Source organism: Phragmites australis, chromosome 19, assembly GCF_958298935.1.
Source record: "Phragmites australis chromosome 19, lpPhrAust1.1, whole genome shotgun sequence".
Lineage (NCBI taxonomy): Eukaryota > Viridiplantae > Streptophyta > Magnoliopsida > Poales > Poaceae > Phragmites > Phragmites australis.
Genome location: NC_084939.1, coordinates 4,276,755 through 4,292,170, shown reverse-complemented (window position 1 = coordinate 4,292,170; position 15,416 = coordinate 4,276,755). Strand labels below are relative to the sequence as shown.

The 15,416-nt window shown below is 43.4% G+C and overlaps 1 protein-coding gene across 2 annotated transcripts; it reads right to left on the bottom strand.

Moving 5' to 3' along the window:
• Nucleotides 1-514: 514 nt before the first annotated feature.
• LOC133900851 (DUF724 domain-containing protein 6-like) lies at nt 515-6,602 on the bottom strand. 2 transcript variants are annotated; one of them, XM_062342109.1, is made up of 8 exons: nt 5,527-6,602; nt 2,525-3,166; nt 2,337-2,435; nt 2,181-2,235; nt 2,013-2,104; nt 1,776-1,911; nt 1,469-1,674; nt 515-1,345 (listed from the first exon to the last, which is right to left on the bottom strand). In XM_062342109.1, exons 1-8 carry the CDS (start codon nt 6,547-6,549, stop codon nt 743-745), a joined length of 2,856 nt encoding a protein of 951 aa, XP_062198093.1. In that variant the 5' UTR covers nt 6,550-6,602; the 3' UTR covers nt 515-742. The 2 variants fall into 2 exon arrangements, with proteins under 2 accessions (XP_062198093.1, XP_062198091.1); XM_062342107.1 differs by having other exon boundaries at nt 515-1,674.
• Between the last annotated feature and the right edge of the window lie 8,814 nt (nt 6,603-15,416).

The following is a 15,416-nucleotide window of genomic DNA, read 5'->3' as shown; positions in this document are numbered from 1 at the left end:
TAATTGCGTCTGCCGGCGAGTTTGTAGTGAGCTGATCAGGACGGGTAATTATAATATGACGATATTATTGCTGCTTTTAATTTATCTTGGACCTGTTCTGACCTTCTGATGCCTTTGGAAGGTGAACAGCACAAGGATTGTTTTTTCCCCTGGTGCAGGGTCCTGGTGAATGCAGACAGAACGCAGGACCAAAGGTGAGGAAAATTTATGCAAAGAGTGGCCAATTCATAAGCACCCGCATCAGCAGCACTGACAGTTTCTTCGGAAGAGCTATAAACTTAGAAAACGGCCAGCGATGACCTTAATCACTACAATCAACCAAATGCTGATAACCAGATTACATTATCGACAAAAAAAAAAAGCCACAGGATGATATATATTATGCTTCCAACAAGATAAGAAAACATAAGATGAGAGATCCTGGTTGCAGGAATGTCAACACTGATCAGTGGTAGACTAATACTAGCAAACGAGGAAATGGAGCATACATATGGAACACAACAACAAGCCAATCAGCACGGTCCAACTGGCAGGTAATTACGATCCAGTTACTTGCAAATATAAGAAATAGTCTAAATCTCATCAAGGTCCCTAAGTCAGCCATCATGAGCATCTCGCAGATACATGAAAGGACGCGAATGACCATAGAAAGTTCATCCGAAACCACGATGATACCTAGATAGCCTTAATACCTACACAGCCCTGAAGAAGCATTAGTTAACAGAATGTCGAGTCAGAAACATCAAGTTAGCTGCTTTCGGTGCAGCTCAGCCAAGACACTGTGGAACTGTCGTTTGGCGTCGCCGTACGCTTCCTCAAACCTGCTATGTGCCGATCGGAGTCTCGAGAGTTCTGCATCTTCATGTTCTTTGTCCTTTGCAATCTGCTGTGACTCCCGGCGAAGGTGCCCAAGTTTCTGCTCAAGCTCGGCTATAGCTCTATCCTTCTCATCGAGCAATGCGTCGATTCGGGACAAGGAAGTTGACATCCCCACCATCTGTGTTTTCAGCTTGTCTATTTCTCTGAGATAATTGGTCCGATTAGATTTGATATGGAGTAATTTGGTGATGCTACTCTGCAAATATTGGACATTGAATCCATTTCCCTCTAGATGGCGAAGTGTACTGATCTTGTCCTCGAACGATTCCATGCTATCTTCTATGCGTGATTCACTTATACTCTTCACTAAGTTGGCAAACGACACCATCAGACCTAAAGCCATTCCTTCACGCAGTGCTGGCGAATATTCTTGAAGTGGGAGGAAATGTGGTCGTTGCGGTACCTCCTTGAACACATCCATTGCTTCAATTAGAGGCCATGCAGGTGAGCTCTTGACGAACAGAACCTGATGACCAGACATTTGAGAGAGAGCCAAGTGTGAAGGTGTAGAGGTCCGAGCAACTGAACAGCTCTTTAATAGAGAATTGTCAATGGTGCACCGTGAGCTCCCAGCATTCTGAAAACGTACTAGGATTGATCTCTCATCCATTTCCCCACCATCCTGTTGAACTGGACAATCAAGAGATAGGATGGCTGTCTCCATAAGATGGTTGCTTTTAGCTACTTGGGTAGTAGCATGGTCTGTGAACATATCTGTACTTCTGCTCACTTGGCAGATGCTGTTGACCATAGCAGTAGGCTCTTCTTCCAACAGACTACCATGTACGTCAGCACCTGCCCACAGAAATCCAGTCATTAAAGATCTGCTACTTTGAAGCACACATCCAGCATAATATGCACATTTCGACCATGGGTAAAGTTTTCACAGTTCATACCTTTTCCATTATACATTGATTCAAATCCCGGAGGTACCATCGGGAACAGTCCCTGATTTGTTAGTTCATCTACACTGAACGTATCCTTCAAAGTTCTGTCAAGGTGCTGCTGAGAATGAGATTTTGTACTCTCCAACTGTATGTGAAACAAATTACCAGGGTGAGAAGCTGACGGTTAAATATCAAGTGAGGATAGAACGTTACTACTACTAAGGAAGATATTTTCATTGGCCCTACCACTTTCTCTCTTCGTTTCTGTTGGACAGTGCTAGCTGCATCCAACGGGCTATGAGGACTACACAGTTCTTTGGATCCTTCCTTTTTAGCCACTGCAGATTGTACAGCAGTCATTAGATTTTAGTACACCATCTTGTTGATGAATGGGTGTTAAGAGGAAATGCTTACATTTCTTACAGGTAAGAACCTTCATACTTGAACCACTTTTGGTCCGTCTTGACACCTTCACATAGATTAAAAAATAGAACAGAACATACACATGAATAGAAAGGATGACTTTTAAAAGCGAACAGTCACAAGACATAACACATCAGAAATCTCTACCTGTCTATCCAGTGACGAACTGGCCAGGCGTTCCACAGAGGCAGTCAAAACACAAATAATCTCCTTACTTGGGAAATTGTTGTTTCCCATCAACTGAATCTGCACCAACAAAAAGATTGACATGGACAGGAATTGTAAATGCTATGGATGCAATGTTACTCCAACTAGAAACATAGAAGGGGACTCACGTTATCACAGGCAACATTTTTTCCCTGATGTTCTTGCATAGCATGTGTTTCCCCCCCTTTACTCTTGGATACATCTTTCTTCACCTTGAGTGCCTTGACAGAGAGCAGCCTTTCCCGTGTCCGTTGGGCAGAATTATTTCTGCGAGCCGAAGCCATTTTCTTTCTTAGTTCTGCAATAGAAAGCATATCATTGGCATCACCAGCACTTGTTCCACAGACAGGTGTATTAAGCTGACCATCAGAAAGCATCATCTCAGACAGGTTTTCTTGATTGACCACAGTTTCCCCAGCACTAATTGGTATTGCTTCATTTTGAGGTGGTGAATGTACTGAAGAAGCACAAAGAAGCCCATCCGTTGGTATTGAACTCATTATCCTGTGTGAAAGCGGAGAACAAGAATTTGGAGAATGATTGTTTTCTGGTGACTTGCACAATGCAGATAAAGGAGTGTCCATCTCAGAGACTGAAGCATGTTCAGAACCTTCATGTAATATGACCTCTAGCTGCTGGGGTTCTTTCCTTGACTTTTTGGTGGCAGAAGATTCAGGATCATGACTACATTCATTGTCACTGGATGCCACATCAACAGGTGAGCTTGGACTTTTTCCAGACATAGACCGCCACCTCAAGTTAGCATGTCTCTGTATAAGTAAGAAATATCTATAAGAAAAAGATGCTATGCAGAAAATTCACAGATAAACCATTGCTGTATTATAGCCATCTGCTATATGCATATGACAACTGAGAAATGCAAGTTGGCCAATGCGAAATGCTAGAAAATCATCCACGCTTAAGGATGTCCTCGGCATTGAGTAACATATTCTAGGGTATACAGGGGCGGAGCCAGGATTGGATGATAGGGGGGGCCAATGAGAGACAAAATTGCATCGGTTCTAGAAGCTATTGAATGATCCTTATAAAAAAGCATAATCTTTTCTTAATATTGATTAATCTATTTTCTTTTCTTTAGGAGAACAAAATACATGTGTTGCGATGAGTCCATGTTCTATGATCAGCCTAAAACATTATTTATCTTATTCATACACAAATTCACCCACAATAATAAATATATGATCTTTTGTATAATGGATAATGATATATATTCATTCAACGTCATGATGTTGCCTTTGCTAGTTCGATATGAGCCTATCATTAAAGTTGCTAAAAAATATCTATACCAGAAAATAACTAGAGCTCAAGTCAATAAAAGTAGAGTAATGGAACATAAATCATGACCATTAAGAACAAACATTTTAAACTTGGTAAAGTTTTTCAAGAAAAAAACGCTTCGTTGCATGTACTCACAGTAACCATGAGTAGTAAATTATATTTTGCAACATATAATACCTGAAATATGTTCCATAAAAAGATTTATAATACTTGAAACATAGATAATAAATAAAATGAGTTTGTATGCTAATGAGCTCTTAAATTATTTAGTTTTATATACCGCTCATTACATGTATATCGGTACACATATTTATTGCCATAAGGGTCTACATAAACCATTGGAGGGGGGCTGCATCAAGCATGGGGGGGGGGGGGGGGCAGGCCCCTGGCTCCCCTGTCTCCACCCTTGAAAGTATATGTGTGACTCCCCAAATTATGAGTTCAAAAAAATAAGATCCAGTATCAGTACCAATGAATAGGATAGAATTTCTATATACCAGATTCTTAATAGACACAAAAGTTTCAGGCATGAACCAACTTCTCCATGTGAGAGCCAAGAGAAGTGAACCAAAAAGTAGGACCGTTATTACTTGGATCTCATATCAAATGTACTTCAAACAAATAAGATCCAGTATCAGTACCAATGAATAGGATAGAATTTCTATATACCAGATTCTTAATAGACACAAAAGTTTCAGGCATGAACCAACTTCTCCATGTGAGAGCCAAGAGAAGTGAACCAAAAAGTAGGACCGTTATTACTTGGATCTCATATCAAATGTACTTCAAACAAATAAGATCCAGTATCAGTACCAATGAATAGGATAGAATTTCTATATACCAGATTCTTAATAGACACAAAAGTTTCAGGCATGAACCAACTTCTCCATGTGAGAGCCAAGAGAAGTGAACCAAAAAGTTGGACCGTTATTACTTGGATATCAAATGTACAGATTCAGCCTGAAGCCCCACCCCACCAACTAACACCTTTTAGAACTCAAGGCTCCCACCTTGTGCCCCATGTTTCGGAAGGCAGGAATTTTTTTTTATTCCTGCCTTCTAATCCATGGGTATCAGACCTAATTCTCCTCCACCCAAACATGCCCTATAATTGGTGCCCTTCTATTCATCAACACCCAAACCCAAAGCAAAAGGCACGAGTAACATATATGGAGCCGACGCAGCGACTCCAGATCTTCATCCACAAAATCTCGAAAAATATAGGCAATGACCATTAACTCAATGTGAGATACACTCTTAATAAATTAGAAAGCTAGAAATTATAGGATCGTTCCTAATTTTTTTTAAAGAAAATCAAAATCTAGCTGTCGCAGTTGTGGGGGCATTTGGACCAAGTTAATATAACCATATCATCCAACTACCTTTAGCAGTATTTCAACGATTCAACTGTGAGGGAGCAAAAAAAATCAAAGCCCATTTATAACCAAAATTAAATTACAGATCTTCTCAAAAAGAAAAAATCAAATCGTAGATTGATTACATAAACAAACCCTCGCAGAAATGGTGCATGGTCGATCAACAATATAGTCATTATAAAAGAAGAATTTCCTTGGAGTCCTCATGCATGTTTCAACCATGCCTGGCTCAAATTTTGATACATGGCACTAAGGGATAATAAATTATGATCTCATTTCAAGTTGCAAAACTGGATAAAGCGAACAGAATTGATCTTGAGTGGACTGATATCTTCCCGCGTGGCCTAAAAAGCTGTAAATTTTACAGTATCTACATCGCACATGACTACAACTACAAACAATTTGAAATCACATGAGCTAGCAAGCAACTCCACCTAATGGATTTGTTGTATTACCTTAGCACTGACAATCTTCCAATGCATGCCATTCCACTTGTACTGCGGCTTCAGCAACTCCACCACCTTGGTCACCAGCTGCTCTGCCTCCTTGCCATCGACGCTGACCTCAAACTCACCATCCCCAATAACCCTGTGCACCACTCCTGCTGACCACGCCCCGTCGCAGTACGCCTCCACCGCGGCGCCAGGCCCGAGCCGAAACTCGCTGTCCCGCGGAGAATGCTCCACGGCCGGCCTGATGAACCGCCAATGCAGGTACTCGGTTGCCTTCTCCGCCCCACCTTCCCCCTCCTCCATATCGAAGTACTCCACGACGTAGCTCAGCGGATCGACCACCTTCGCCACCGTGGCCGGGAACCAGGAGTAGCCGTACACCTCCCGATCCCTCCCCACCTCGACCTTGTCCCCGACCTCGTAGACCCGAACCGCGCGCTTCGGCTGAACGGCGATCACGGCCCGCGAGAGGACCCACTCGCCGTCGATGTAGTCGCGGCGGGGACGGACGAAGTGGGGCGGGAACGTGATGACCTCGCGGGTGATGGGGAACGCAACCGTGACGGAGGCGGAGGGGTCGGGGTCGTTAGCGGCGACGACGATGCCCGACCACCACCCGTCGTTGTGGAACGCCTCAACGATGTCGTGGACGCGGAACCGCGGCGGGGACGACGAGTCCCCAGTGGGCGGGGGCCGCGGGCGGATGTGGGTGGGCGCGAATGGCTCGGCGAGGGTGCTGCCACCGTCGTCGGTGAGGAGGTGGGAGTAGGTGACCGTGTACCGCGCGGGGCGGCGGCGGCCGCTAGCGGGGGAGAAGTCGACGACAGTGGCCTCGAACCAGGAGCCGTGGAAGCCTTCGTCGTCGACGCGGACCTCGACCTTGGCGCCGGGGGGCTGCTCCCGCGCGGGGGAGGACGGGGAGATTGGAGAGGACGGCAGAGGGGGTTTCCTCGAGGACTTGCTCCAGCCGCGCCCGCGCCGGCGGCGGCGCCGGCCGGTGGTCGCCGGCGAGCGGCCGGCGGCCATGGGGTTTTGGGGGCGGGGGTTTTGGGTGGTGGGGTCACAAGCGCGTGCGGGTGTGTGAGGGAAGGGACTGCGCCGGCGACGGTTCGAGGCTTGTGGATAAAAGCGACGTGGAATTGACTGTTAACGAATCTACCCCATTAAACTGACTGGTTGGTCACAAGCGCTGGTGGGTCTTCCCGGGCCCACATGTTGGTGGGTGATATATTTGAGTGCTAGATTTTGTACTGTGCGAATGTTTCTTACGCGGAGAGGAGGGACACGTGGCGCGGCAGTGGGAAAAGTTTACCGGATGAGAAGTGGGCCATGGTGCGTGCTGGCGTTTTCTGAGTTTTGTCGCGGCGCCACGTCCGCGCGGCGCATCGGGTACCGGGAGGGTGGGGCCTACGAGTCAGCGAGGGGGTTCTGAGCGATGGCCTGATGGGTGAGTGGGTGCTCTGTGCACGAATTCCTAGGGAAGAGGTCGTAGGTCACCGTTGGTTGACTGACTTGCGGGGTCGACAGGAACCGGAGGTGGGACCCACAGGTCAGGGAGAAAAGAGTGCTGGAAGGTGTGGGACGATAGGCCTGGCATTTACTGGGGCGTGGGCCCAGTGTGAGAAGAGAAATTTTTTATTTTTTAACAAAGATTACTCGATTTTTATTGAAAATCAATAATCAAGTTTATAAAGTAGATCAGAAAGAAAAAAAAAAGAGAACACAAGGAAGTCGGGATACAATTGGCAAACGGTAATCACATAAACGATATAAACAAAGCTAGCCTATTACATAGAGAGGACTAGAGTTTTAAGAGAACACCTAAAGCTTTTGGACATCCGAGATAGGAACAACAGCAGGAGGGGAGAAGCCCAGCAGTCACTCGTAAGCATGTGAACGAGCACTGTCCACCTTGAATCGATCATCATTTCTTAGGATGATGTTCTATTTTTGTACGAATGACATAGCTAACATCAGAGTATCAGTAGGTTTGCGAGGGAATTTCTTCTCGATCATCGTGAAATTCCTAATCCTCCATAGAGCCAAAAAAAATACTGCAAAGAGAGAAGGACCTAAATTTTGAGGTATGAGAAGAGTAATTGGTCAAGATCGCAGCAGGGGAGCTAGAAAGACTTATGGTGGCTATGTTTTTTTAATGGAATGTCACAATCTAAATTTTTTAGATACATTTCTTTCGATTAGATTGTAGATCGTAAAATTTCGTAGTATATTGTAGATTGTGAGAACCAGCTTTCAGATTATAACTATTTATTTTTACTTTTGCTTATAAGACTAAAATCTATAATCAGAATAAAAAATAAATCATATCTAAAATTATGCTCAACTAGCCCTGTTTTGACGTTACGATTTTGCGGTCGTATCCAACGGCACTTCTATTTTATTTTATTTTTTGGCTAGTTTTACGAACTAGTGGCCACAATCGAGAATTATGATTTAGGTGGAAATGTCATTGGAAGGCGCCGTGCAATCCACGTCCATAGAGCACATCCATAGAACTGTGCCAAACAGGGCTTTGTTGTCTAAAATGTCTCTCGAGTCCAGACATTAGTAATACAAGTTCCTCTGATTTTTCGTAGGAAACCATTCCACGAGACAATATTGACAGGAAAGCAGTAATGGCTTACGATTTTCCTTCGACATCGTATGGATGGAATCTTTCCCTAGATTCTTCATGCCTCGTTTGGCACTAATGGAAAATAAACCAGTGAGTAATAAACCACGGGGGATCCGGTGAATCCACTCCCACCACCCAATCCACGTCCAGGATAGGATGTTTGATCCTTAGATCATCTCAACTATTTTTTTTTTCATTTCGTTTTCTTTCTTATATCTTTCTTAGTTTCTATTTTTTTTATTTTTTCTCATTTTTTTATTTTATTTTTTTATTTTCTTTTCAGTTTTTATTCTCTTTATTTTTTCTCATCTCTAACAGATGCTATTCGAAAGGATTTGTAAAAACAAAGAAGAAAGAATCTCGTTCTGGAAGAAATGATCTTACGAATCCCTTCGTGAAGGGAATCGTTAGAACGCTGAAGTGAACGAAAATCATTTTACGAAAAGATCCTAGGTCACGAAAGGAATCCATTAAGCATAATCTTATTTTAGTTTATATCATTTGGCAGTTGCTTGATAGGCTTGATTGACACAGTCAGCTCTATGTAAGATGCATGTACTAACTCGATATCCTGAGTGATTGTAGCATAGTACATCAACACAGTTGTAATGATATAATTAAATTTCGATAGATTCTTCACCAAATGTACTAGCAGAGAATGCTATATCATCCGCAAGCCCACAACTACATGTCTATGTGTGTGAATTCTTCGAATGGACTGACAGCTTAAGTGACTGAAGGGACAAGATATTGTGTCTCAGGAATTCCGCAACACAGTTTACCAACATTGATCTAGAAAACTTTCGAACATATAAATTAGTACATAAAGAGAGAGACAACAATTCTATACTTCATTTCACTAGCACTTGAAGATAAAGAGAGAGCCAATAATTCTCTAGTCATCAATCTGAAACTGAAAGGCCAATATTTTAGTAATGTAAACATATAACTGGCAAACCAAACAACTAACTTTGTGAAGTATGTACTAAAATTCAGAAAAAATATAAGATATTCTATTCCCAAGATGCTTACTGCAATAATATAGTAATTTGACCATAGAAATTCCTGAACTTATACTAAATTACTATCAACTTTAATTCTAGGTCAAGAGCTAACTGGTTATTCAAATTTATGCATGAACACAATCAAATAAATAGAAGTACAAGTTACAAGGCTAGTATATTACTGAATGCTAGGATACCAAGCATGTGATGGTTGGAACAAACGTGGAAGCACATTGTTATTCATAAATTGTGAACCAAAACGACACTGAGGATAGGATGAAGGGATGTGGATTTGCGACGCATTTCACACTCTAAAAGACCAAGTAAGCATTAGCAAAATAAATTGGTGTGTGGCCCAACACAAGTTTGCATTTCTGAATTAGAAGTATACAAGGAAGAGGGAAATTACACTATTCATTCCTTTGTATGTTGTTTGCATTTTTGAATTAAAGTATACAAGGAAGCTACGTAGCACCAATACGGATACGTGTATCGGTATCAGGTCGATATGGATACACGGATATGCCATTTTTTTTGAAAAAACTTGATACACGGATACGTTTTACTATTTTTTTTAAATAATTAATATGGTGCATATAATAATAGCAGGAAAATCAAATTAGAGAAAATATGTTGTGTAACTAATTTTCTATTACAACTACTATTTTTTTCACATTCATGACTAGTCCACATAAATCTACGAGCAAATCCATCACATATTAAGAAAAAAAGATTAGATGTTTTCAGCCCATCCAGACACAACAACTGGCCCATCTTTTACCCTAACTAACACTCCCACCCCATTGCCGAGCCCTCACGCCTCTCCTCCCCGCCTCTGCTTCCAGCCGCCACTGCCTCTCCTTCCAGCCGCCGCCGCCTCACGACCTCGCTGCCCCTCCCGCCCCGACCTCCTCTCTCCCACAGCCGCCTCCACCACCTCGCCTCCGCCACCGCCGCTCCCACCTTTGCCTCCTCACCCCCGTCGTTGCCTCCACCTCCTTGCTCTAGCCGCCACCCCCGCCCTCACCACCGCCTCAGCCTCTCCCTCGCCGCCGCCTCCTCCTCTCCCCCTCCATCGCCGCCATCTCCTCCTCTCCCTAAGGCTTGGATTGGGCCGTATCGAAGATGTATCGACTAAGTATCCTACCCGTATTCAAATTTTCTTTTTCCCTGATACGCGACAGATATGTATCCTAGTCCTATAAGAGCCGTATCCATATCGGATACAGTATCCGATATTTATACACTCAATCAGAGGTGTATCGGTGTTTTGTAGCAATGAAGAGGGAAATAAGTTTAACTCTGTGCTTTCCTTAATGTTTAAAGACATTGTTATTCAAGAGTAGGATAATAGTAACTTAGCCACTGAACTTCCTTCTCTAGCTCATTGATGTACGGCTGGGGATATATATATATATATACACACAGCGAGGCTATTCTACGACTATGCGCAGTTGCTATTCGTACTATGCATATGTGCCAATTACAACCCAAAACACTGTGAGTTACAACTTGTTAGGTAGACCAGTTACAACTTCACGTCCAGAAATACATAATTGTAACATGAGAAGCTAATACTGTGAGTTACAACTTGTTATTCGCACTACGCATATCCCACAGTTACAACCCGAAACACTATAAGTTAGAACTTGTTAGGTAGATCAGTTACAACTTCATGTCCAGAAATGCATAATTGCAACACGAGAAGCTAACACTGTGAGTTACAACTTGTTATTCGTACTGCGCACATTCTCCAGTTATAACCCGAAACACTGTGAGTTACAACTTGTGAGGTATGCACAGACATGAACTACAATGAACATACCTGCAGAATATACATACAGTATATATATGTATGTGTGTATTCGCATACTTTCAGATTTTATCAAAACTGGTGAGACATTGTACTAGTATCTTCTTTGATAGCGAAGGGACACTTACATTGGACTCATTGTGTGTAACGAGTATTAACAATATGTAAAATGTTTCGACATGATTTGTCTAGCACAATACCCAACCATGAAATTGAAAACAAAAAGGGTCACTTTGTTCTACCAACTTATCACTAAAATTAACAAACATCTAGAGGCAGTAAAGCATCGTCAACTACCATGCGAGCTAGTCATGCACAACTGAACATAGACAATGCGATCCAATGATATAGGACAAGTTGGTGCATTTATGAAACCTTTTGTTCATTTGTAACAAGGGCAAATAAGACGAGAAATCATTCAGTAAGACATTAACTATAGTGCATCAGAGCTTAGAAGTAAAAAGCGAGAATGATCTCTAATATTGAACCGTTAAGTCTGACTTTTGAGGCATCCGAGCGATTTTTTTTTTTAACTATTTACTGCACTAGCAAACAGATAGCCATACTGAACTTCAGAGACAGTCATATGAAACGATACATATGTTGAATGATTCCTAGCATCTATTCCAAACCAAAAGAAAACATATGTTGCACGATTCCTTGCAGACACGGAACAATAAATTGCTTAATTGACTAAAGCCATTTGAAAATTCAAAGATAAGTCAGTGCTATCTGAACCGATGCTCAGTTTTTTTTTTAGATTTTTTTATAAGATTTTCCTCTCACACAGGAGCAAAAATGAGAAAGTTTGTTACCACGGAAGTGCTGAAGATCTGAGATTGCACTGAGCATTGAAGATTTTAAGCCGCCACAAGCTACCGATAAGGGGTGTCGATAATGACTAAGTTCAATAACCTTATTGACGAAGCGAAGAGTGAGTTGTTCGATAATGTCGTTAAGAAGTATCTAGAGTACACTGGCAACATGAGCGAGCGTCAAACGATCGCTGTGGTCAATGCAGCAATGAAAGCGATCGCGAACGAAGCTTTAAGAGCAAGCATGTGAATCAGTACTTGGCTAAAGGGGTGGCGCCCTTCGAGAGCTACAAGCACTTGAAAGAGGAAGATTGGGATGCTTTTGTGCAGGTGAAGAAATCAGAGCATTTCAAAAAAGAGAGCGAGGATAAGAAGCAGCTTCGGGCTAGGAACAAGCACAACTATAGGACCGGCGCAACCGGGTATGCTAGGAAAAGGCCGAAATGGCAGGCAGAGGACGAAAAGTTAGCTAGAGAAGGCCGCAAGAATCCTTGGTTGCAATTCCCGAAAAGATCACGGTCATATTTGCGTGCAAGGGGTGAGCTGTCCGAAAGCGGGGAAATGACATTCAGAAACAGCGAAACCCAATTAGTAGCAGAAAAAGTTAAAGAAAAGGTAGCTGAAGCCAACCAAGGTTCTTTCACCGGGATCAGGGAACATGATGTTCTCTCAGCGGCGTTGGGAAATCCGGAGCACTCAGGTCGAGTGCGGGGTGTATCAAGTTCACAAGGCTGGAAATACAGCTTTCCCGAAGACCTTGGGATGTACAAGAAGAGGAAGATGTCTGCAGTGGACGTGGATGCATTGACAAAGGACATCACCCGGAAAGTTTACACAAACATCATAGAGTAGCTTGCATCACAGGGAATACAAATTTCCACACCAGCGGAAGCTAGCCCCAGAGCTGCAGGGAAGAGTAGCTGCGCCTCCAAGGAGGTCGAGCAACAAGTAGCTGCTACCGTGATTGAGCCGGATACGATTGACCTGCTAGAAGGACCCACGCCTTACAGCCTTGTAATCAGGCCTGGAGGGTATCACATCGAAGTTGCAAGGGGTCAGGTGCTTCCAGGAGTCTCTATCTTACATACAGTCCCGATACGTGCAAGCTATGCCGTGGTTACGGTGGACATGGTACATAACAATGCCACCAATCACGTGTTGGAGCTCCTACCCAATGTTGAAGTCACAACTCTGGGTGAAACGCTTCGCCAAATGATCCAGCGGAAGATGGGTGATATCGTGTTCTCCAGCACATCCCAGTCTGGACAATCTCCAAGTGCACCGCCGTCGCGCCCCCAACTTCCAGAGAAGGCAGCTTCACTGTCTTCTCTTCCTCCAGAGAAGCTAGCTCCATTGCCTTTTCCTCCGCATCCGGCAGCATCGCTTCAAGATCCAATTCCACCTCTCCCTAAGAACCAAAGAAGAAGAAAAAAAGGAGGTCAAGAAGAAAGTCTCTAAGAAACACCTACCGAAGAAGTCGACAGCCATTGTACCAGTAAAGAAGCCCACGAACATTGGAACAGTGTGGACTAGTGCCAACACGAAATTCGAATATGGGAAGCCCATGATGATGGTAGATGGTCTAACAGGGGCAGGAAAAGCATGTGTCGACCTGCATAATTACTACATGCAGGCTTCTAGAGACAACAATGCCACATACTTAGTCATATAGTACAAACGACGACACCTCTTAAGTAATGCGGACAATTACTTCGTTGTGGGTTTCAATGACTTATACGACCTCTTCAACCTTGATGCCCTAGACGTTTCGTTATTACGAATCTTCACATTGTAAGTCCCTTGAAACTAAATATTCATTAGTTAATACCATTAAGTCTTGAATCTAACTATGTTCTTATCTGCAGACACATGATGAAAGAAAAAAAAAAGAATAAGGAGTCCATCACATGTCTTGATCCTGAGGCCATTTCAATATCGGTCATCCAACTTCACCCCGACTACGTTATGGATTATGTGACCAAGGCAATGCAACAACATTCCAAAATGCAGTACCTGATGGGTGCCCACAACACTAGTGGTCATTGGATCTTACTGGTCATTTGCCTCAAGTGGAACTTGGTGTGGTACCTCTACTCGTCAAGACCACTAGGACAAAAAGGCAAACCTGGAGAGCGTGATTACAGCGTTGTAAAAGGACTCCTGGATGCATAAGTTCTGTCATTCTTAGTTTACATATTTAACTTTTCTAACATTCAAATGCTCCCTAATCGATCCATCTTTATGCAGGACTTCTGACAAATACATTCGAGCTCAACCTGACTACAACGAGAAAGACGATCGTAGACTAACACACAAGACCGGCTTCGCGGTAAATGCTACCAAATAGATTACTAAATACTCTCTGTTGTTATTTTTTTCTTTTGATCTAGCATTAAATTTTCTTTCTAGCAATGCCACCAACAATCATCGGGCAACCAATGCGGATTCTATGTTGCGTGGAACATGATTCTCACAATCCGAGCAAAAGATATCAAATCCCCCGATGTAAGTTTAATACAAGATTATTTGGAACTAATTTCAGAAATTAGTTTAATTACATGATAACATGACATTGCTTACATGTCAAATTACGCAGGAATTTAACGCTCTTTTTTTTTTCAACGATGGTGCACTCCTGGAGATTCGATAACGGATTGCTGAGTTCTTGGTGTCTGAAGTCATCAACCCACGCGACGAGTTCCACTATAGAATCCCTAGGTTGTTAGGTTTTTTTAATATGAGTTGATCGGAACTCTGTAACATTTGTGATTCTGCAATGAATTGATTGGAACTTTGTACCCTTTGCGATTCTGTGATGAAGTGAGTTCTTATATAATTGTTTTTGTCGATATGGATTTGGATACGTTGTTGTTGTTTGCAGGGAGAAGATGATTGCCAAATCCTAGCTACGCTCTAGGATGCAGCCTGTAAGCAATACATTCCTACCGGGCAATATACACATCAATGACAGGTAACCCAGGTTACCCATCACTAATGTATTCATGTCAACACATGGGTGACAGATATAAATGACGGGTAACTAGGTTACCCGTCACTTATGTCTGCCACAACAGCACATGAGAGGCGCTCAAAGGTGATGGGTCATAACCTCGACCAATGATTAGTCATGACGGGTATGCGTCCATGAGATACGCTCAACGAGATGGGCACTTCGGTTCCAGCCAGACCAATACGCACTAGTTCCTCTTCCAGCCGCGTCACCCATGCTCAGTTGGCCTCTGGCTCGACCGTCGGTGCTTGCTCGCTCGATCGGGTCTAGGTCCAACCGATGGAGCCGCACGTTTGGGGTGCTCGTTCTGCGTGAGCGTGGCTTCACATCCAGTGCTTTGTACTTCTTCCGTCTTAAAATATATGACGTATTAGTAGAGATGGTTAAATGGGTGGCCCGACCCGGCACAGCACGGGCCTATTGAGGCATGGCCCGTTTAGGCACGACCCGTTTAGACCCGTTAGCTAAACGGGCTGTACCGTGCCGGCCCACGTGTCTCGACTCCAGCCCAGGCATGGCCCATTTAAGATCGGACCGTGCCGTGCCGGCCCGCGGCACGGTAGGCCCGATGATTTTTCTTTTTGCCCGTCAGCCTGTCAGCTTGTCAGACTTTCCC

Coding starts and splice junctions, on each gene's coding strand:
- LOC133900851 (XM_062342107.1), bottom strand. CDS start 6,549: ATGGCCGCCGGCCGCTCGCCGGCGACCACCGGCCGGCGCCGCCGCCGG. Junction 2,436..2,524: donor AAAATGTTGCCTGTGATAAC/GTGAGTCCCCTT, acceptor TTGTTGGTGCAG/ATTCAGTTGATGGGAAACAA. Junction 2,105..2,180: donor GGTTCTTACCTGTAAGAAAT/GTAAGCATTTCC, acceptor TACAATCTGCAG/TGGCTAAAAAGGAAGGATCC.